We start from the raw sequence: 22,797 nt of genomic DNA, 5'->3' as shown, positions 1-22,797 counted from the left end.
AGGAAAGTCACCTGCCCAAGGCGAGAAGGCAGAAGAGCTGCGCTCCATCCACATGGCACCACAATTCCACTCCACTGACAGCTCTCCAGCACCTGCCTGTGCTCTAACCTCTCCGCTTCGTGCTAACCTTGCTGTAAGAGGTGAGCGAGAGCTCACGTGGTATAGTCTGGGGCTCCAGGAGAGTAAGATGGGGTAGGCCGTGGGACAGGCAGAGGAAGGCTGGTGTAAACACAGCAAGCACTAAATAAACGGAAGCTGCCTTTCTAGAATATTGATGTTGTCGTTCTTCCTGCTGGGAAAACTTCACCCCAAACCAGGCTATGACTCTTTTGCCTTTCTTCTTTCCCGAGGCTCCCTCTTGCTAGTCCTTTCTTTCTCCATCCTTATCTAGACATTCCTCCTCCAGGAAGCCTGCCCTGACCTTCCCTCACCCTACAGCAGAACCCACGGTTTGCATGTTACTCCCGTGCCCTGTTTCTCTGTCTCTGTCTACATTCCTGGGTGGGTCCCTTCTCCGTGAGGAAGAGCTGACAGATGAAATCAACTGAGGGATGAGATGAGGCTGTAGATGATAATGTCACTGAAGCCAGTGGAGTTCAAACCTTTGACATGAACGTCGGGTTTCTCTTTCTGCATCTCTCCAGCTCGGCCCCTTCCAGTCTCCGTGTCTCCCTCCACTCTCATTCCAGCCCCCAGATCGGTCAGACACTCCCCTACGTTCCTCAGCAGGAGCCCTCCCCCTAACAGTCGCCCCTGCTCCCACCCCCACATTCTCTCTAGACACTCTGCTGGAGTGGAAAAACCAGCCCTTATCCCTTTCCTGCTCCCAGCCCCGGGATCGGACATGCTGGTCATTCCTGTTTGGGATGGCCAAAGAGATAACGCCTGTCATGATATCAATCTGTCATTCCAGGATTCTCACCGATGTTTCAGACGGGAACCCTGTCCACACTGGGTGCCCACCTTGGACCCCTGCCCTCCTGGCCCTGGCTGGCTCCTCTTCTGCAAGAAGGAGGTAAAGGACCAGCAGCCAACCAGAAAGAGGGCAAAGGTTACAGTTCAGCTTCCATCCAGGTCAGCTTCCTGTTCCTTGACCCCAGGCACCTCCTAACCCCTAGAGGTCCTGGGGGACCCAAGAGAGACCATGAGAGAGGCTGAGTGGCTCTGGGAGTCACAGCTCGGGAATAAATGCAGCTCGAAGGGTAGGCAAGGACGAGTGTCCTCTCCACAAACGCTACACAGAAAGCTGTTATCGCAGCTGTTTTTGTTTAGGTGTGTCTGGCCAACTGACCAACATCTGCCTCGAGTTTGTCTCTTAAAAGACACAGCTGTGCTCAGCGGCTTCCAGTCCCAGCTCTACCTCCCACAAGCTGTGTGACCTTGGCCATCTGGGTAACCTTCTGAGCCTCCATTTGCCCATAAGTCAAATGAGGACGATAATCCTGACCTCACAGGGATGCCGGGAGGATGGAATGAGAGTCAGAACATGAAACGATTCATAAACTGTAAAATTAGCTCTGGGATCTGTATCTAATTTTGTATTCATAATTCTTTATTCTTTTTCTTAAAGAGAGCCCTCGAACTGTACATGCTTCAGGCCTCACCAAACCTGAGATCTGCCCTGAGGATTGTACAAATGTTAATTATTAGCGTTTAAGTGCGTAAGTGGTTAAGAAGAAGGACTCCGGGGTCAGATAACACGGGATCAGAACCCCAGTTCTGTGGCCTTCACCAAGTTGCTTAACCTCCCTAAAGTTGTTTCCTCATCTTTAAGATGGAGATAGCATGTTCCCTTCATGTTATCAGGAGGGGCCAGTCCCTGAGAAGGACATCTTGCTTGGTAGAGGGTCACCGAAAAAGAGGAAGGCCCTCAACAAGATGGACTGACACAGTGCCTGCAAAGATGGGCTCAAACATAGCAACAATAGTGAGGATGGTGCAGGACCAGGAAGTGTTTCATTCTGTTGTAAGCAGGGTGGCTATGAGTTGGAAGCGACTCGATGGCACCTAACAACAACAGAAATGGAGACAACACCTCAAAGATCATTGTGAGGATTTAATTTGATAACATTTGTAAAGCACTTAGCATAGTTCCTACTGTATAACTGCTTAATGCATGGTATGTTTCTCATTCTTATAAACCCAGAGATTGGGGCTGGAAGCTGAACTTCAAGGGAGTGGACCCTGAGGGCTGGACTCCTGGCACAAAATAAGAAAGCACATTTCCTCAAGAGAAAAGAACGCTCAGAAAAAGATGAGTCTTTGTGCTGCAATAAGGGAAATCTGAGTTAGACTCAAAGTACATAGCGACCTGTTGAAGTTCCTTCCCTTCCAGTATGATCTTTCTGCGGACAACCGGACCTTTGGGCCCCGCCCACCTATCTCTACCCGGCGCCTCCCACCACACATCTGTGGGGACTCAGCGTCCTCCCCCAGTTTCCAAACGCTCAGCCCAAGCCTGGATGGGAGGAGGGGACTCTTGGGATTGGATTCTGCTAGGTTGGGCCCTGAAGCCAGGAGTGGATGAGAAATGGATACGGTCTGGGCCAGGCTCCACCGCCTGAAGGAGAAGGAACTCATTTCCACACCGACAGGTCTACAGGGGATATCCCAGGACGCAGCCCTTTGGGGAAAATGTCGTCTGGCTTCTAATTACAATTAGCAATTAGCAATGTTTGGTTGTTACCACTGCTAAATATCTGTCTGGCTTTGCTGAGCGGCCATTCCCGGTCCGATCAGGGTGGAGGAGTGGGCAGGAGAAACAAATCTCGACAAAGACGTCCAAGAGGCTCGGTACGAAGAGGAACTCCCAGAGACCGCTAACCACCTCTCACAGGGACTCACAGCGCCGCGGAGGCGAGTCCAGCATTCCAGGCGGGCGCGCGCGGACGTCGGTTCCCAGGCGCGCCAACGCCGGGGCTCTCCAGCGGTCAGGTCGAGGTGGCTGCGACTGCAACGGCCTTCTCAGCAGTGGTAGCAGCCGCAGCAAAGCGGCCGGACAAATCCCACCCCTGGCCCCGCCCGTCCAATCCATTTTGCTCAGGCGGCGACGCTTCCCGGGAGCAGCAAGGGGCGGGGAGGGGAAATCCAAGCGTTTGGGGGCCCCCGGACAGGTGTTTGGGGGGGAGGGCGGAGTCGGGGAAGGGAGCATGAGGAGGGAGGGGCGGCGCTGCCCCTTTAAGAGGCGGTGGCCGAACCGGGATCTTTTCTCTTTCCCCGGAAGGAAAGCGGAGTCGGGCTGGGCGCGCAAGGTGGGGAGGTGCGGGGCTGGGCGTGGGGAGGCGGGGCCCGCGCGGGGGAGACCCCTCCCTCCCGTCCTCCTTGCGGTCTATCGGTCCGCCGGCCCAGATCTGCCGCCGAGCCCGGATCGAAGGCGACAGCACGGCCAAGGGGGCGCGGCCGGGACGAGGCTGGGGCAAGGAGCGGTGATCCCGTGTAGGGGGAGGCGAGAGACTAGACCCCCGGTCGGAGCAGGGGGATCGCGGAGCGCTGACCCTGAGAGGACGTGAAACTGATCAGGGCTAGGAGAAGAAACCGATCAGCACCGCGGGGCACAACGACGCGGAGGACCCAAGTGCCCCAGGCTGCGCTGGGAGCAGGTGGAACAGGTCCTCCCTCCCAGTTCCGCGCTCTCTCGCGCTCTCTCCCGGTCCCTGTGCCCTGCTCGCAGCCATGGGTCCTGGCCGCTGCTGCGCGCTTCGCGCGCCACGCCCAATGCTGTGCGCCCTTGCCTTGATGGTGGCCGCCGGCGGCAGCGTCGCCTCTGCCTTCAACCTGGACACCCGATTCCTGGTGGTGAAGGAGGCCAGGAACCCTGGCAGCCTCTTCGGTTACTCGGTCGCCCTCCATCGGCAGACCGAGCGGCAGCAGCGCTACCTGTAAGTGAGGCTGGCGGGGGTGGGGGAGGGAGTGTGTGTGTTCTCGGGTGCGGATCCAGAGCGGAGTCGGAGGTCTGGGCCCGCGGACTTCCAGGCCCGCTACCACCGGCCCTTGGAAATGGGGGATTAAGGGGCGGGCAGGGGGGTAGCCCTCAGGCTGCTGGGGTTGGGCGGGAAACTGAGGGATTGGGTGTGGGATGGGGGATAGTCATCATTGGCAAGTGCCTACCAGGCCAGAACGTGCCTAGGCGGAGCCTCCCTGGCCTTTAGACCTCTCCAGAGAGCGGAAGGGGGGTCCTGGTTGCTGAGCTTCTTCCCATTCTGTGAACCAAGCGCCGAGCGCTAGCCTCTTCTTACCATAGCTGGGAGCTGGGGCAAACTGCAAGATAAACACCTAGTGGAATCCCCCACCCCGCCCCAAACATCACCTGGAAAGAACCTATGGGCATATACATTTAAACACACTTCCTCCCCTCCTGACACCTTGAATTTAGTCTGTGGCCACGCCAGCCACACCCTCTGCAGAGCCGGACTGGACGGCCTCCTCCACCACCTGGCGTTTGGAGGGTGAGGTGATGGGTGAGTCTGGGCCGTTGGAACTGTCAAAGCGCCCACGCTGACCCCTTGAGGTTGTGGGGAGTAGAAGAGAAAGGAGGGGCTGCCCCAACTTCTGCTCCGTCTCCTGTCCCCCCCACCAACACACACACCAGCAGTGGCACATTCCCCACCAGACATCTTGCTCACATTCCACAGATTCATGTTGAATCTTCAACCCTGAGTGTGTTTGTTTTGGTTTGAAGAGGGAGATGGTGTTTTTCTCTTTCTTCTGGTCTCCTTCCCCAACAGCTGCAAGAAGGAGAGGGAGGAGCTAGGCACAGGGAAGGGAGGGGAAGGAGATTGCATCCAGCTGCTTCCCCCCCCCCATTCCCACCATACATATACACTTGTACACTCATATACACACACACACACACACACACACACACACACACACGCCAGAGGGGCATGTCTAGGTCTGGGAGATTTGTCTGCTGTGGGCTGAGTGTGCTGAGGTTGGCAGTTGGAGGAAGAGGCAGCTAGATGAGGTGAGGCTGCCCAGGGAGGGTGACCTGGCAGGAGTCTGCTCCTACCTGGCCTCTGACTATGCAGATCTAGAGGATGTGGTCAGATCACCAGTGCCTTAAAATCCCTCCCAGCTCTGCCTGGAGCCTGTAGAAACTTAAGGAAGCTTAGAATGTTCAAAGTCCAAGCTCTGCCACAGCCTTGGCCCCTGCCCTGCAGGCCCAGCCCCTGCCCAGCCTGCCTACCTGGACTTAGCCTCAACTCCATCTGGCTTCTGCAGAGGCTGCAGCCATCACACTCTTCCCAGCTTGGCCCCAGCAGCTGAGGTCTGGCCTTGGCCACCCCTCCATCTTTTGGAGACCCTAAGTGACCATCAGCATAAGTTTCTATATTTGTGCTCTCTCTACCCCAGCCCAGAAAAAGATTTGATTTGACTTAATGCTGAATCTTCATGATATAAGGCAACAGAGTGTAAAGAGATCAGACTGGGAAGCAAGAAATCTGAGTGTAGATGATTCTGTACCCACCCCCTTTGCTGTGTGACCTTGAGCAAGACATTTCCCTTCTCTGGGCCAATTTTCCCCAAAGAAGGGTTGGAGCTGGATCCATATGCTCCTTCCTACCTCTGTTGTCCTATGAGAGGCAACTTGACATTGTGGATGGGGTCTGTCACTAATAACTAAGCCTCAACGTCCTCATATATGTGTGTGGGGGTTGGGGGGAAGAGGAACAGTACACCCTCCTCATGGGGTGATACCAGTTGCTGTCAAGTCAATGCCGACTCATGGCAACCCCGTGTGTGTCAGCGTAGAACTGTGCTCTGGTTTTCAATGGCTGATTTTTCAGAAGTGGATCACCAGGACTTCCTTCCGAGGCGCCTCTGGTTGGGTTCGAACAACTAGCCTTTCAGTTAGTAGCCCAGCACTTAACCAGTCTTGATGGGGTGATGTTGTTGTTGTTGTTATAGGCCATTAAGTCAATTTCAACTCATAGTACCCCATGTGACAGAGTAGAACTGCCCCATAGGCTTTTCTAGGCTGTAATATTTATAGGAGCAGATTGCCAGATCTTTGTCCTGCAGAGTCTCCGGGTGGGTTTGAACCACCAACCTTTCAGTTAACAGCTGAGGTGATAGTGTGGTTTAATAAGATAATGTGTCTAAAAGGCTCTGAACAGCTGACATCTCCAAGGAGCAGCTGAAGGCTTTTGTGTCAAGGCCGAGACACTGATGCACTCCCATTACTCATGGACCCCACCCAAGATGGTTCAGTGGAAGGGTTCTACTTTTCTTCCTTGAGGGCTAGAGATGGCAACTACGCCTGCCAAGAGCCCAGAAGGTTCTAAAGCTAATAGTTTGCTGCTTTTTGAACCTCTGAGAGGCAGGCAGTTCTGGGTAGAGTTCTGGGTCCCTCCTTGGGTATCCTCAGTCTTTCCCAGGAGTGGTTCTATATCTTGGTCCATTTCACTGAATTCTGCCCCTTAGCCCTTTGAGAGAACCAGCTGGGCCAGCTGGGCATAGCTGGACTTAGCTGCAATCAGCTGTGTAGCCAGATGTGAACAGCTGCTTGAGTGCACAGCTCAGGGGAATTAGCAAGTCGAGCCTCACGGTTCCTTGGGGAAAGGGGGAGAGCTCAGGGTCCTGAGCAGGCTCAAAGCCTGGGGTCATAGAAGGTTTTCAGGAGATGGAGGGATCCCTGAAAGTATATGCAAAATCATGTGTGCTGGTGCATTATTCTGGTGGTGGTGGGAGCACAGCTTTCCTCGTATTCTCTAAGACAGCCTCATTCCAGAAATGGTTGAAACCCACATGTGGACCCTCTTTGCTGCCCCATTACCTTCACCTCTGGACTGGGGCTCCCTGCCCATGACACAGGAGGCTCACCCCAACCCAGGCCCCATCTCCCAGTCTCTAGTAGTGAGTAATGAGGAGTGAGGAACAGGGCTGAGGACTAAGATGCTGAGGGCCCCTGGGAAAGGAGAGGGACTGTTCCTCAGGGAAGTGGTTACTGACCCCCACCCCCCTCAGCAGCTGCTCTGGGAATCCAGGTGTCCTGGTCTGGCCTGACCTCATGGGCTATGGAAGATACCTCTGGGCCTTCTCTCCCTTTCATCCCTGCCTGGAAGGGAGGGTGTCAGGAAAGCCTGGGAGCAGGGTGGCTGTGGCTCCTGTAAGATGAGGTCATACCTTAGGTAGGCAGAAGCCAGGCTTACCTGCTGTGTTCTCCCAAAACATGTTTCCCTGGGCAGGGCAGGCACCTGGCATCCTCCGAGGCTCGTGCCAGGCAAAAATGGGCCCAGCAGCTATGGCTGCCAGCAGAAGGCCTTCATGTGTAGTGCCCTTTCCCTCTGACCAGTCCAGGCCAAGGGGATTTAAATTGGGTAGGAGGTTGGGGAACCTAATCCTGTAGAAAAAAAAAGTGAAAGGGGCTTGGTCAGAACTCAACAAAGGCAGAAGAGAGATGTCCATTGCAGCAAGAGAGATCGAGGTTAGATGACAGGAAGAACTTTCTAAGGGGTCAAATATAGGAAGAAAAAACAACAACTAAAGATCCAGGAAGAGGGAAAAGAAATGAAAAACAAAAAACCAGCCTATTTTATCAGAGGCTTGGGCAAGGCTTTTCTCCCTTTTTCTCTCATTCTCTCACTCCCTCCAGCTTGTTGCTCTGGTTTGAGGGCTGAGTCACACGTGGAGAGAGGGGGCTGAGGGGGCAGTTTAAAGAGGTGTAGGGGGAAGATGGAGAGGGCTGCAGTTTCAGCAACCATAGGAGCAGCCTCTGGGGAAATGGCTAATTCTGGAAGCAGGATTGGCACCGAGCTGGGATCCAGGCATCAGAGAGCTGCCCCCTCCCCTCTGGGACTCAAGGCTGAAACAGGCTTACTCCCCCACCTGCTTCCTGGCCTGGGTGGGAGCAGGCTAGGGACCAGGGAGTAAGGCATGGGAGACCCTTTGGCCCCTGCCTTTACTTAGGCCAAGTTAACAGAAATTCTTCCCATTGGAACCGCTCCAGCATCTCCCTGAGGGGAGGTGAGGAATCTGGGAAGTTGAATCTTACAGGCTGTTTCTCTGAGCATCACCCTCCCCAGTGTCCCCCCAGAAAGCCTTCTCTTTGGAGTGAGCCAACCTGGTGCCCTCAGCTCCCCTGGGCCCCATTCCCCAGCCTTCTCTGATTCTGCTGCTTTTTACTGGCCTGTTCCATTAGCTTTGAACTGCCCTGAGGAGTGATGGGGCAGGGGTGAGGGGGGGTATTTCCAGAACCCAGAGCTCTGGGAGCTCCCCAGGGGCCAGGAGAGGCTGTCTGACTGGAGCCAAAGGAGAGGGTGAGGAAGCAGCTATTTGAAAGTCCTTGAGAGATCGTTTCGCCCATCCCCTGCCTGCAGGGGGCTTCCATTCCCACCCAACCCAGCTTGATACTGGAGAAGGGTGATCCCATCGCTTCTCTTCCTTGTTGCCAGACCCAGCCACCTCACCATTTAGCCTCCCTCCTGACTGCTGCTGGGAGGGCAGGCTTAGTGGTGGTCTGGGAAGGGTCAGCTTCTGGATTCTGATCAGAACTAGACCCAACAAGAGGTAGCAGAGATGTTTGTTTGCATATTAATTTACATGGTATTTGCATATCAGTAAGATCCTTCATCCTCTGGATTCTCTAGCCCCCACCACACGCACACACCTGCCTATGGCCCACACGTGCCTGTGGCCCAAGGAAGCTGGACCTGATCCTCTCCACACCCGCCTTCCCGCATTCCACTCAAAGTCCTCTGGCTGTAGACCCATTGGATGCTGGGCTGGGAGCCAGAGGGCCTTAAAGGGCCTCTGAGCGGGCTCAGTAAGAGCTAAAAATACTCTAAGGGGGGGTGCGGGCTCCCTGTGGAATCTCTGGGGAGGGAGAAGCCTAGGATGTGGGGCTGGAACTTGGGCCCTGGCCCTGCCCCACCCCCATCAGTGGGCACAAAGCTGATGCGAGGCTGGGGGAGGGTATAGGTGATGAGGGCATTTATTTCAATCCAATTCTCATTCATGTCCAGCTCTGTCTGCTCAATACCCCAGGATGCTGAGGTCGGGGGGAGGGGGCCTCAGCCTTCCCTTCCTGCCCCAGCAACTTGGGCAGGGCAGCATCGAAGGTCATTGTAGCTAGCCCCCATCCACCACCTCCTGCCAAATCTGAGCACCCCCAGCCCCACTGTCGTGATTGCTGGATGTCCTTAGGGCACAGAAGCCTGACTTAGGTCCTATCCTTTGCTCCCTGTAAACAACTGAACTATTCTTTTTCTCTGCTCCAGGTTCCCTAACTTGGTGGGAGGAGATTCCTGGGGGGAGTCCGGGGGCCATGCTAGGGCCCGTCCTGGTGCCGCAAGAAACCAGAACCACAGTGCTCACGTTGACCATGGCTTCCCAATCCCAAAGCCCTCTCACAGAATGAAGCTATTTGTTCTCCCAACAACCTGGGAGGTTGGCGGGACAGCTGCTGTCCCCCTTTTATAGATGAGGTGCTCAAGTCTCCGAAAAGAAAGGAAATTGCCCCTTGATGCAGAACAAAGCCGAGAACCAGGTGTCCCTTCCCCACGGGCCTGGTGCTGCCTTCTCTCATGCGTCAGGTGCACCAGGGACCAGATGCCCATGGGTGGCCAGGCACTCTCCTCAGCCCAGACAGCCTCCCTGACCGGCACTCCTAACACTGGCCTGCTTGGAGAGGCTGCACCCTGCTCCCAGGAACACTCCCCCAGGGTGAGGACTGAGCTGCAGATGTGAGGTGCAGGCAGAGGCCCCGCCCCCTTCCCGACACCCCCAGGCAGTGCATTCCTGACACCCAGTGGGCGGAGGCACCCCAGGCCCCGGCATGCCCAGGCCCTGCCCTGCCCACTCCTAGCAACCCTCACTCAGGGCTGAGGCGGGAGCTGCAGGCGGGCTGTGGCTTGGCACTGCCCAACTCTGGCAGGAGACCGAGGCCAGGATGATGACATTGCTGGGTCCAAGTGGAGGAACACCTGGGAGGTGCTCACTGCCCAGAAGGCTAGGTCCACCAGGATGGAGAGCGGGGAGGAGGGTCGTAGCAGAATATTGAGAGGCTACAGAGAGAAAGCAAGGGATGGTAGATAAATCTGGATTCTCAAACCATGGGTGCACATTATTTACGGTGCATGTTAAATTTGCAGGTCCTGGGTGATGGAAAAATTTGAGAGTGGATAAGGGTCATGGTTAAACACCATGATGTACATAACTAATGCCACTGAACTGTACATGGGAAGATTGTTGAAATGGCAACGCTTTGTTACATATCTATTTACCACAATTTAAAAAACTTAAAAAAAAAAAAAAAGAAAGTAGGTCCCAGGGCTCCACTCCCAGATTCCATCCATGGGATGAGGAATTTGCCTTTTTAACAAATATCCCAGGGATGTCTGATGCTGGTGGTCCATGGACTGTCCTTTGAGATATTATTTCAAGGCTAATCCCCTGCCTCCCCGTACCCCTAGTCACCCCTCTGGGATGGAATGGGTTGCCAGGGCCCTCAGCACCCTTGTGGGGACTTGCAGTCAGTGTCCCCAAAGATGGGCTCTGGGCAGACTGGAGGGAAAGCAATAGTCCTTGCCCACCCCCGCCCTCATGCCCACCCACTGGGAACTCTGCCCTGGGACCACATTGTCCAAAGGGTCAGGTGCCCACCCCACCCTGTTCCTTGTGGTCCTGTCTTAAGGTGGGGGAGGAGGGTTGGAATCACCCAGATCACTTAGGGGCCCAGGCCCCTCAATCTAAGTCCTCAGGTGACTTAGCAAGGAAGGACCCAGGCATCCGACCACCTGCTCTACCCCCTCACAAGATTCTCACCTCAGGCCTCCCCAGGATTTGAACCCTGTGCCAGGATTCCTCCAGTCTTGCTCTCTCTGGTCTACATTCGTCTCAGAGGCCAAAGCATTCCTTCCCAAACCCAAATCTGACCATGTCACTCTCTTGCTTACAATCCCTCCGTGACTCCCCCAAGGCTGTTCCCACCCTGGCCGCTGTCCCTCCCTGATGTTCCCTGCCTCCAGCTATCTCCAGGGCCTTGCAGATCCCTGAATCACCCTGCTTGCTCATGCTTCCTGGTCCTTACACATGCTGTACCTTTGTCTGATGTGCCCTTCCTTCCCTTCTTCACCCGGTGAACCCTAGTCCTCATCCTCAGACCGGGGCCATCTCTTCTGGGGGGTCTCCCTGACCGCTCCCCTCTCACTGTGCATGTTCTGTGGGTGTCTGTTTCCTTGCCTGCCTCCTCCTACACTGGACACTCCATGAAGGCAGGGGCTAGGTCCATTCATCTCTGCACCTCCAGAGCCTGACACAGAGCCGAGCACAGAGCAGGTGCTCATAAACAGTGGTTGTTTGGAAGAGGCCATGTGGAGTCTGAACCCACCCCCCCTGCCTCCCCACCCCCAGGCTTCTGGCTGGTGCCCCCCGGGACCTCGCTGTGCCTGATGGCTACACCAACCGGACCGGTGCTGTGTACCTGTGCCCGCTCACTACCCAAAAGGATGACTGTGAGCGGATGGACATCGAGGAGAAAAGTAAGGGCAAGGGGTGGGGACCAGGGCTGGGTTAGGAACCTGGTGGAGGGGGCAGCACCTGGAAGAGAGATCAGGCTGGCTTGTGCAGTTTCTAGGCACTTCTTGGCCAGCTGGGAAGAGGGAGCCTGAGAGGAGAGCAGAACTAAATGGGATCTTTGGGATTTGTGGAGCTCAGACAAATGATGGGCTGGGAAGGGGGATGGGGAGGGCTGCTCTGCTGGGATAGAGGGTCTGAGAGGGACCAGCCCCTGCCCTGCGGAGGCTCTGGGCGCTGGGAGCATGGAGCGAGGTGCCCTGGCTCATGATTCCTCCCATGCACACAGGTGACCCTGCACATCACATCATTGAAGACATGTGGCTTGGGGTGACTGTGGCCAGCCAGGGCCCTGCGGGTAGAGTCCTGGTAAGTGGGCGGGCACTCATCGCTGGCTCCCTGCTTCCACCCCCAGCCCCCTTCCTCATCTCCCAGGGGCTGTGGAGGGAAGCAAAGGGCTGGAGAGGGGTCCTCAGGGTGTGCTGGGTCCTTGGTGAATGTCCCTTTCTGTGGCTGTGTCTGTCCACGCGTGGTCTCCAGCTCTACAACTTGACAGGCATATATCCCTTGCTCTTTGCACTCCCGGGAGTTGGTGGGGGGTTGGTCTGGCACTTCCCCAGGGCAAGCAAGGCCTGGGTTCTGTCTGAATCAGCCACTTCCTCCCCACCCCCACCCTGGGTGCTCACCCATCATGGGAACGAACTGAGGGAGCTGCAAGGAGGAAAGGGCAGAGAGGGCCTCTGGCACTCAGCCCTGGCCAGCACTCCTTCCTGGGAGGCGGGTGAGCGGGTGGGCGCGGCCGGAAGAGGCACAGCCCTGCTGACTGTGGCTCACCCGGCTCCGCTTTGGGGGCCAGTCCTTGCCATCACTTGTCCCCTCCTGCCCGCATTCTTCAGTACAGGCCCCTGGGCTCTCAATATGAGTCCCAAAGAGACAATTTGTTGTTCAATTTTTTAATTAATATAAAATTTACATAAAGCAAAATGCAGGTTTTGTTTGAGTGAGTTTTGACAAATATATACCCGTGTAAGCAACACCCATTAAAGATATAGCATATTTTTATCACTCTAGAAAGTTCCCTCTGTCACCTTCCAGTCAGTTGCCCATCCCTGTAGCCACCACTGTTGGAATTTCTGTCACCTTTGGACACTGTTTTAAGGTCCGGCTTTACATCGGCTCATCAATGCCTTTTCTAGACCCCTATTATGGATGGTTGTGGGGTGCCATTTGAGGCTGGTTCTAGATCCTAGATTCTTTAGCAGTTGTCTGCCTACCCATCCATTCATTCATTCAACAAATATTTAGTAGCACCTACTGTGTACCAAGCACTGTACTGGCTCTGGAGACTCAAGTGGCTCAGGGCAGACTCACAGTCAGAGGTGGACACAAAAATCAAGTAAATGAGAACTAAGCCTGGTTCTGGGTTTTGCCTGACCCCAGGCTGTTTCAGAGGAGCACTGGTGGTACAACAGTTAAGCACTCGGCTGATAACCAAAAGGTTCGAACCCACCAGCTGCTCCGAGGGAGAAAAGAACTGGTGATCTGCTTGCATAAAGACTACAGCCCGGGAAACCCTATGCGGCAGTTCTACTCTGTCCGGTAGGGTTGCTATGAGTCAGAACTGACTCCATGGCACACAACAATGACAGCAACAACAGGTAAGTTACTTAACTCTCTGTGCCTTAGTTTCCTTATCTGTAAAGGAAACAGTTGCCATGGAATCAATTCCGACTCATGGCAACCCACCCCATGGGTGCACGAGAGTAGAACTGTGCTCCATAGGGATATCAATGGCTGATTTTTTGGAATCAGCTGCTAAAACCTAAAGGTTAGTGGTTTTGAACTCACCCATTGGCTCTGTGGATGAAAGGCCTGGAAAACTGCTTTCCACAAAGATTACAGCCAAGAAAATCCCATGGAGCAGTTCTACTCTATAACATGTGGGGTTGCTATGAATCAGGGGTTGACTTAAAGGCAGCTAACAACAACAACAGATGTAAGATTTTTAGGCAGGTTACTTAGCTCTCTGTGCCTTGGTTTCCTTATCTGTAAAATGGGGAAAATAATTGTCCCTACTCCATAGAGTTGTTAGAAGGCTTAAGAGTGAATATGTGAAAAGAGCTTAGAACTGTGCCTGGCATATAGTAAGTACTCAGTTAAATGTTAGTTGCTGTGACTATTATTATTACTTTAACAATGCTCTTTTCATTAAGAGGACAGGATCATCAGGGATCAGAGAAGCAAGTTCTCTGATCTGCTGTGTAATTAGCTCCTTTTAGACCCATGAACCTGAATCCTCACCTACTGCCAAATCTCTAAGCTACTCTCAAATCCAGTACCTTTTGGCTTCCCAAAAAGTGTTCCCAACCTTCAGAGCAGATTTTTGAATTCTAGAAAGCCATACAGGTGTCACTGTGGGAAGAAAGAGAAGCTAGGAGACCTCCTCCAACTCCTGCCCCACAAAGCTGGAGGTGGACAGGACAAAGGAGACGGCTGGTTCTGGGGTCCCTACTGCAGGCTCAGGCTGTGTGTGTTGGGGCGTCCCCAGGTGTGTGCCCACCGCTACACCCAGGTGCTGTGGTCAGGGTTGGAGGACCAGCGGCGCATGGTGGGCAAGTGTTACGTGCGGGGCAATGACCTAGAGCTGGACCCCAGTGATGACTGGCAGACCTACCACAACGAGATGTGCAACAGCAACACTGGCTACCTGGAGACGGGCATGTGCCAGCTGGGCACCAGCGGCGGCTTCACCCAGAGCACCGTGTACTTCGGGGCCCCCGGTGCCTACAACTGGAAAGGTGGGGGCTGTGGGACAGGGGAGAAGGAGCAGAGACCACCCAGCCACTGGGACAGCCGGCCCAGACCTTCCACACTAAGAGCAGAAGAGACAGGCCCTCTTGCCAATATTGAAACCACCATTACTACTGCTTTTTTAAAGCACCTACTATGTGCCAGGGGCTTTACACATATTAATTAATCTTTATAGTAGTCTTATGAGGCAAGTATTATACCCATTTTACAGAAAAGAAAATTGAGCCTTAATTATGTAAATTGCCCAAGGCCAACAGTAAGTTATAAAACCTGAACTGAAACCCAGGTCCAGCTGACTCTAGTTTAACCATTTAAAAATGTTTTGTAAAAGTAAAACATGTTCCTGGTACAACAATGTATTGTTTCAAAGGGCTGCCATAATTACCATAAACTGGGTAGCTTAAAACAACAGACATTTATTCTCTCACAGTTCAGGAGGCCAGAAGTCCAAAATCAAGGTATCAGCAGGGCCATGCTCTCTCTGAAGTCTCTAGGGGAGAATCTGTTCCATGCCTCTCTCCTAGCTTCTGGTGGTTGCAGGCAATCCTTGGCGTTCCTTGGCTTGTAGTTGTATCATTCTAATCGCTGCCTCTGTTGTCATATGGGCTTCTCTGTGTGTCTAAACCTCCCTCTCCTTTCTCTTATAAAACCTGTTGCCATCGAGTCGATTCCGACTCATAGCAACCCTACAGGACAGAGTAGAGCTGCCTCATAGGGTTTCCAAGGAGTGGCTGGTGGATTCGAACTGCCAGCCTTTTGGTTAGTAGCTGTAGCACTTAACCACTGGGCCACCAGGGCTCCTTCTTTTATAAAGACACCAGTAATTGGATTTAGGGCACACCCTAATCCAGTAGGATTTCATCTTAACTTGATTACACCTGCAAAGATCTTATTTCCAAATAAGGTCATATTTTGAAGTTCTTGGTGGACATGAGTTTTGGGGGGACACTATTCAACCCCATACAACTAAATAGTACAGTAGGATCTGGTAAAATAAAAAGTGCTCCCTTCTCTCACCCATCTCCCTGGTTCCATTTCTCAGTGGATCCTTCCGGACCTATTTTAGAATATATAGGTTGTTGTTTAGTTTTTATTTTTTTAACACAAACAGAATCACACTAAACTTGTTGCTCTGCTACTTTCTCTTTTCAATTATCAATAAATTCTGGGAATTTTTTTTTTCATGTCAATGTACATAAAACCAAACCTGTTGCTGTCGAGTCGATTCTGACTCATAGCAACCCTACAGGGTGATCGTTTTAGGGCTGCAAGTATTTCCTCATATCAAAACCCATGCCTGGAACTACCACATTATACACCACTTCACAGGTGTCTCATGGCTTACACACCCTTCATTTCTTTGCCTCTCTCTGCCACACAGATTGTAGCAACAGGGACCCTTCTCCCTTTACCATACCCTATTGTTACAGAATCTACCAGCAGAGGGGGCCCCCAAATCTCCTCTTGACCAACAAGTAGTCTGGGGCATGGTCGCAGCCTTGGGCTCACATAAGTCTGAGGCACAGCCAGGCCTAGCCCCCTCCTCTGGTCCTGTCTCCCTCCCCCTTGTCCATTAGTGCCTTGGAAGCGGGGGAGGGCCACAGGCACTTCCCAGCAGCAGCCCCGGGAGCAGGGGCCAGGTAGGCAGCCCAGAGTTTGGGGCCAGGACCAGAAGGAGATAATGATGTGGAGTCCGGCCTCAGTGTCTAGAGAGTGGGAGAAACATCATCTAGTACAGAAAGCACCAGGCCATGTCTCCACAACTTGCTCCCTTTGGGACTATGGGCAAGTCAATTTCCCTCCCTGAGCCTTGGTTTTCTCATCTGCAAAATGGGGATCATTATTCTACCTCATAGAATTGTTAAAATAAAGAAGTGACTTGCAAATGGCAAAGTGCTCACAAATAAAAGGGGTTAGTATTATCCTTATCTGTGGGATGTAGGGGGAACTGGACATGGTGGAAGAAAGGGGTGGTGACTGGTGCCCTCCCTCTCCCTACATCTTCGTGAAGGAAACAGCTACATGATTCAGCGGAAGGACTGGGACTTATCAGAGTACAGTTACAAGGACCCAGAAGACCAAGGAAACCGCTATATTGGTGAGTCCGGTTGGGGTAGCCCATGGGTGGTAGAGGGAGAAGGGGGCTTGATCCCTGGCACACTGGGCCTCTTGCCTTCCATGTCTAGTGCAAGAGTGAGACCAGTGGATGGGGAGTGACTAGGGACATTCAGATTAACTAGCACACATTGATTGAGCACCATCTGTATACCAGGCCCTATTCTCAGCACCTAAGATGCAAATTCCCTCACCCCACGGAGCCCACAGTCCATTGTGCAGGCAGGACTCAGGGCTGAGATGGGATGCCGCTACTAGGCATCCACAGTCTAGTTTTTTGCCCAACATGGACTAGAGGAAAAGAAGAAATTGATAGGGAGGCCCTGGGGAGTGGGGTCCAGGGTAGAGGGGGACAAAGTTTGCTGGGTCTTTGATTGATCACCTTCCCCACATCCCAGGGTACACAATGCAGGTGGGCAGTGCTATCCTGCACCCAACAGACATCACCATTGTGACGGGTGCCCCACGGCACCGACACGTGGGCGCTGTCTTCTTGCTGAGCCAGGAGGCAGGTGGAGACCTGCGGAGGAGGCAGGTGCTGGAGGGCACACAGGTGGGCGCCTATTTTGGCAGCGCCATTGCCCTGGCAGACCTCAACAATGATGGGTGAGAGTCTGGGGAGGCCCTCTAGGGCCAGGGAGAGAGGTGGGGTGGGAGACACTCACCCAATCTGGGGCAGGGAAATAGAAGTTTGCAATTGTGCATTTGTTTACTGGCTGTTTGCGGGGATTGACAAATCAACTCTGCATGCTGATTTGCAATCAGACTGTATGGGATTCTGGGTATTTGCATGTCATTTGCATGACACCTGCATTTGCTTGTCTGTGCCTGTCATTTGTATGGCTCTGATGGATGTGGGCAGTTTGAGTGTCATCTGTGCCTACATGGCTTCTCTGTGGCATGTTTTCTATGTGGTGGGTCATGTTGGCATTTCCATGTGCTTCCCATGACCTACGGCCAGAGGTGACATTTACACAGCTGTGTGCCTGGCACAATCATGCCTCTTACACAAGAGCTATGCTCCATATTGAGAGCCAACCTCACACTTCCATCCCCTTTTTCCTTCTCTTCTCTACAGGTGGCAGGACCTCCTGGTGGGTGCCCCCTACTACTTTGAGCGTAAAGAAGAGGTAGGAGGTGCCGTTTACGTCTTCATGAACCAGGCAGGCAACTCCTTCCCTGCCCACCCCTCCCTCCTTCTTCACGGCCCCAGTCGCTCTGCCTTTGGTTTCTCCATGGCCAGCATTGGTGACATCAACCAGGATGGGTTCCAGGGTATGAGCCAGCACCCCTCTCCCAGCACACCCACTGACCAAGCACAGCTGTGTGCCAGGCTTGACAGGGCCCACAGAGGAAACAGGATGGGGTCCCAGCCTCGGGAGCCCACAGCCATACTAGAGAGAGGACATGCGGAGGGAGCAACCAGAGGCAAGCTCAGTAGACCTGGAGGAGTGTACAGACGTCACTGCTGGGCACTGAAGACTGGGTTGAGTTTGCCCAAGAGAAGGACAGTGGGGTGCCAGATGAGTGTGGGATATTTGCCTGGTGTGCTCAAATCTAGCAAATGTGGAGAATTCTCATCAGAGAAGAAGCTACAGAGGTAGAGAGGGGGTAGAGATGGAGGCTGTGAATGCCATGTAGAAGAACTGGGCTTTTTATTTGGGTAACGGTGGGGGGATCCAGTAAAGCTTTTGGTGCCTTGAAAGATGATTCTAGAGGAGAGTATGGGATGGGAGGCAAAGGAGCAAGGCTGGAGGTGTTGAGATCAAGAAGGCAGTACATCAGGTATGGGATGGTAAGGGCTGGGACAAGGTGGGAGACCTTGATACAAAGGATGTCACTAGTACTCTGCAGGACTTGGGGACCAATCATACCTGGAGTGTCAGGGAGACGGACAGATCAAGGGGTTGAGACTGGTTGCTGTGGGAGCACCTGGCTTGTCTGTAAGTCACTTCTCTGAAGACCTCAGTTTCCCGGAACACAGCTGAGAATAAAAAGGAAGGCAGAGGAGCCTCTGAAGAGCCAAAATATATGCCAGGAAGTTTACTCAACAAAGCCCGTGCGCTTATTGATAGAAAAGTTGTTTGGTTACTACTCAGGAGCTACTTTTCTTTTACAGACTTTTCTAACAAGCTTGGTATTCTGGTTACCTAGGCCTTTTCAGATCCAAAACAGCAGACTAGGAGTTCAGTGCAGTTTAAGAAGATAATAAAACATCTTGGGCTTACTTGTGGAAATAATGGTTAGAAGAGAAAAATGTCTGACACTTTAACAAGTGAAGTTCACTGTAGTGTTGTGATTAAAGTCCCAGGACCTGGTATTAGACAGACATGGCCTCAAATATTCTCTTCTTTACTCATTAGCTATGTGACTTCGGGTTCTCTGAGTTTGTTTCCTCACCTATAAAGCGGAAACAATAATACCTACCCCGCAGCACTCTTGTGAGGATTAAATGTGATGAGTGCTTGAGAATCACCTGGCAAAGTCACAGTGGGCAACACCTCCTTTCCTGACCCTGCTGGTAAACGAGGATTTACTTTATCACCAGAAGAGCGGGGGACATCTAGACGGAGGTTGGTGGGGGAGATGGAAGGCGCCATGATAAAATGCCAGACCAGTGGTCAGGAATCTGGGGTTCAGGCCTACCTGTGACAGTAACTTGCTGTGTGACTTTGGTTAGTCACTTCCCCCTCCTGGACCTCTTTCCACCTATAAAAGGAGGCAGTTGGGCTCTGGATGGTCCCAGTTTTAATCCTGTGCCACAGAGCTCTGTTCCTCCCTTGATGTTCTGAGCACCGCCTGACTGGGGCAGGTCAATACATGCTGGGCTGTCTGGCTGGAGCCCAGTCTGGTCAGGGAGGCGTGGGCCCAGGGTGACCTGGTCCTCCTCTTTTCCCCAGACATTGCTGTGGGAGCCCCATTCGAGGACTTGGGCAAAGTGTACATCTACCACAGCAGCTCCAGGGGGCTCCTCAAAGAGCCCCAGCAGGTATGGATGGTTCGGGCGTGCTGCCCCACCCACTGAGGTGGGCCTGCCTTCCTTCCCCTGTTGCCCCTCTTCCCTATTGGGCCTCACTCCTTAGGCCCCATCCCAGAGCCATCCAGCACCGCTGTCCCCTGCTGCCAGGTAATCCATGGAGAGCAGTTGGGGCTTCCTGGCTTGGCCACCTTCGGCTACTCCCTGAGTGGGCAGATGGACGTGGATGAGAACTTCTACCCAGACCTGCTAGTGGGCAGCCTGTCGGATCACATCGTGCTGCTGCGGTGAGCTGGGGGGTGGTGGACAGGGGCCTGTCTCTCCTCCAGCCCCTTCTGCGTGGAGCCCCATCTCTGTCCACAGGAGCGTGAGTCCCAGCTCCGGCCTGGGATGGGGCAGCCAGGAGGCACTGATAGCTGCCTGGTTTCTACGTTTTGTGCAGAGCCCGGCCTGTCATCAACATCCTCCACAAGACCTTGGTGGCCAGGCCATCTGTGCTGGACCCTGCGCTCTGCACAGCCACCTCCTGGTAAGACTCTCAACCCTGCTCTGCCCACACAGCCTCACGCGTGGGGTGTAAACACAGGCTCCCAAACACTGCCCCTAACAAGTCCTGCTATTCCACTTTAGGGGGCTGATTCTTGGAGTAAGCATTGCTCTCCCTACCTGATCTCACTAAAAAGCAGAATTTCTGGGAGGAGGTAATGGATGAAGTTGGGGGGCAGTTGAGCACAGTGGTTGAGTGTGGAAGCTCTGGAGTGCCTGGCTCAAATCCCAGCTATGCCAGGACAGCAACAGGGCTGGGCTCTGGGGAGTGAGGCCTGGAGGAATAGGGAAAAGGGAGGCACTTAGATGTATGGATGTAGGGAGGGTCACCTTGGGCAAATTATTAATCTCTCTGAGTCTCAGATTCCTCAGGGTTCTTATGATAATTAAATGAAATAATGTTCAAAAAACCCTTAGCACAGTGCCCTGTGCCCCATAAGTACTCAAAAAATGTTAGTTGCTAAGATGGTGATGATGATGATAGTGGTGTTCCCTTTGTGAGAGTGAGGACATCAGGTCAGAAGGCAACAGGAGACACAGCAGGGAAGCAAGGTGGGGAGGGGTGGTAGAAGGAGATCTGGACTGGGAATCGGGAGACCTGGGTTCAAGGCTGGGCTTGGCCACAACTGATGACTTCAGGCAAGTCTTTCTGCTCTCTAGGCCTCAGTTTCCCCACTGGTAAAATGAAGGGGCTGAAATCATGACCTGTAACCCTGTTTTTTATGGCTATAATTGGAGTAGGGAGGGATGGCAGCAGGGACGCTACAGACCAGCTTTGTGCACGCCTCAGTTTTAACCCCACCTTTCTCCTGGAGGGTCCTAGTTTCCCCTTGCCTCATCCGGGGGGCTGAGAACTAGGGCCTGTACATCTGGGTCCCCTGTAACCAGGTCTTCTGTGTACCCCTCCAACAGTGTGCAGGTGGAGCTGTGCTTTGCTTACAACCAGAGTGCCGGGAACCCCAACTACAGGCGAAATATCAGTGAGTGCTGGAGTGCAGGGCGAGGGGAGCATTTTCACCTAGCCACTTGCTGACTGTCCTGCCCGTTCGCAGCCCTGGCCTACACTCTGGAGGCAGACCGGGACCGCCGCCCGCCCCGGCTCCGCTTTGCTCAAAGCCAGTCAGCAGTCTTCAACGGCTTTTTCTCCATGCCAGAGACGCGCTGCCAGACACTGGAGCTGCTTCTGATGGTGAGGGAGGGGCACGGGGCAGGCAGGGGCTCCACTGTTCCCCAGGGAGGTGGACAGAGTCCCCCAGATCAAGGACGAGGGACTGGTGGGGTCTCCCAAGAGACAGAGGTGGGAAATAGGCCAGGAGGACCATCTGTCTACCCAGTATATGGTAGAGAAGAGATGGAGCCTCTGGGGTGGGGATAGGGGCCAAAGGATTCATCACCTCTGAGACAAGTGAGGAGTGGGGGAAGCTGGGTTTGGTTCACCTTTCGGGGGAGGGGTCCCTGAGTGGAGACAGTCTCAGCCCCTCTCTGCGGCATCAGGGTGGAAGGGGAGAGCTCAACCCAGGGACCCCAGGGTGAAGGGGAAGGCTCAGCCTCCCTGGAAAGATCGCTGGGGAGGAGGAGCTCCAACTCCTGTGGCGGGGGGTGGTAGAAACTCACCTTGGAGATCCGGCTAGAGGGGAGTCAGCCTAACCGGGGGTTAGTGGAGTGGAGCCCCCTAGCTCTTCCCTGGGGAATCGGGTGGTATGAGAATTCAACTTTGTGAAGAGTCATTGCAGGTTGGGTTTAGTGTGCTCTCCGTCCCCAGGACAATGTCCGCGACAAACTCCGTCCCATTGTCATCTCCATGAACTACTCTTTACACTTGCGGATGCCTGAACGCCCCCGGGTGGGGATGCGGTCCCTGGACGCCTACCCGGTCCTCAACCAGGCGCAGGTTCTGGAGAACCACACCGAGGTAGGTGGAGCGGGCCAGAAAGCGGAGGCCCAAAGGGGTTCTGGGGTGGAGAAGGTGCTGCGGGTAGTGCAGCCCCTCACGCCTCCCGCCGCCCCCAGGTCCAGTTCCAGAAGGAGTGCGGGCCGGACAACAAGTGCGAGAGCAACTTGGAGATGCAGGCTGGTTTCGTGACCGAGCAGATGCAGCAGCTAAAAAGGTGGACTCGGATGGCGCTGATTGGCCAGACGTGGGGCTTCATTGGCCAAAGGAGTTTGAAGGGCGGGGCCCTATTGGTTCGGGAGGTCAGAGGGGCGAGGGGAGATCTGAAGGGTGGGGCCCCACTGGCCAGGGGAGGAGCCTCAAGAGAGGCTATCTGAGGGGAGGCTGTGTTAGGCTGCCCTTCACTGGCCAGAAAAGGGGCCTTCTCCAGGTGAGACTAGAGGGCAGGACCTTGCTGCCCAAAAAGAGGGTTTCTAACCCAAATAGACCCGAGGGGCTAGGCCTCAACGATCCTGGGGAGGACCCAGGGGGCGGGCTTCTGACTTAGTCTGGGTCTCCTTCCCCCCAGGCTCCAGTATGGCAGAGACACCCGGAAACTGCTTCTGAGCATCAACGTGACCAACTTCCCCAGCCAGATGCAGGCTGGGGAGGATGCTCACGAGGCGCTGCTCACCGTGGAGGTGCCTCCCGCCTTGCTGCTGTCCTCAGTGCGGCCGGTGAGTGTTCGCTTGCAGGACTCAGAGCTTAACCAGGGCTCTATCATTTATATGTTGCCGTTTGTGATGTGCTCCCCTCCCTCAGCCCCCCTCCCCAGGCGCCTGCTTCGACTCTGCTGCTTGAGGAGCAGCAATCTCAAGCCTCCAGGGCTTCTGACCCCGCACCACAGGGGCGGGGTGGGGGTGGTGGCGGGGGAGCTCTACCCTGACAGGACCCTGACCTTATT

At 54.0% G+C, this 22,797-nt stretch overlaps 1 protein-coding gene across 1 annotated transcript in view; it reads left to right on the top strand.

Annotated features, from left to right (window-relative positions):
- The first annotated feature begins 3,579 nt into the window (after positions 1–3,579).
- ITGA3 (integrin subunit alpha 3) overlaps positions 3,580–22,797 on the top strand; it is a 29,104-nt gene continuing 9,886 nt past the window's right edge. Inside the window, exons 1-15 of the mRNA XM_004377948.1 lie at positions 3,580–3,878; positions 11,353–11,480; positions 11,804–11,883; positions 14,063–14,312; positions 16,337–16,423; positions 16,839–17,046; positions 17,519–17,715; positions 19,341–19,429; positions 19,568–19,704; positions 19,860–19,946; positions 20,876–20,943; positions 21,016–21,152; positions 21,726–21,875; positions 21,974–22,071; positions 22,423–22,570. Of these exons, the coding sequence (XP_004378005.1) occupies positions 3,673–3,878; positions 11,353–11,480; positions 11,804–11,883; positions 14,063–14,312; positions 16,337–16,423; positions 16,839–17,046; positions 17,519–17,715; positions 19,341–19,429; positions 19,568–19,704; positions 19,860–19,946; positions 20,876–20,943; positions 21,016–21,152; positions 21,726–21,875; positions 21,974–22,071; positions 22,423–22,570 (2,070 nt within the window). The 5' untranslated portion in view covers positions 3,580–3,672. The remainder of the gene's footprint in view (positions 3,879–11,352; positions 11,481–11,803; positions 11,884–14,062; positions 14,313–16,336; positions 16,424–16,838; positions 17,047–17,518; positions 17,716–19,340; positions 19,430–19,567; positions 19,705–19,859; positions 19,947–20,875; positions 20,944–21,015; positions 21,153–21,725; positions 21,876–21,973; positions 22,072–22,422; positions 22,571–22,797) is intronic.

This window comes from Trichechus manatus, unplaced genomic scaffold (assembly GCF_000243295.1).
Source record: "Trichechus manatus latirostris isolate Lorelei unplaced genomic scaffold, TriManLat1.0 scaffold00054, whole genome shotgun sequence".
Classification (NCBI taxonomy): domain Eukaryota; kingdom Metazoa; phylum Chordata; class Mammalia; order Sirenia; family Trichechidae; genus Trichechus; species Trichechus manatus.
Note: the sequence above shows the minus strand (reverse complement) of the source record. Positions and strands in the feature narration are given on the sequence as shown.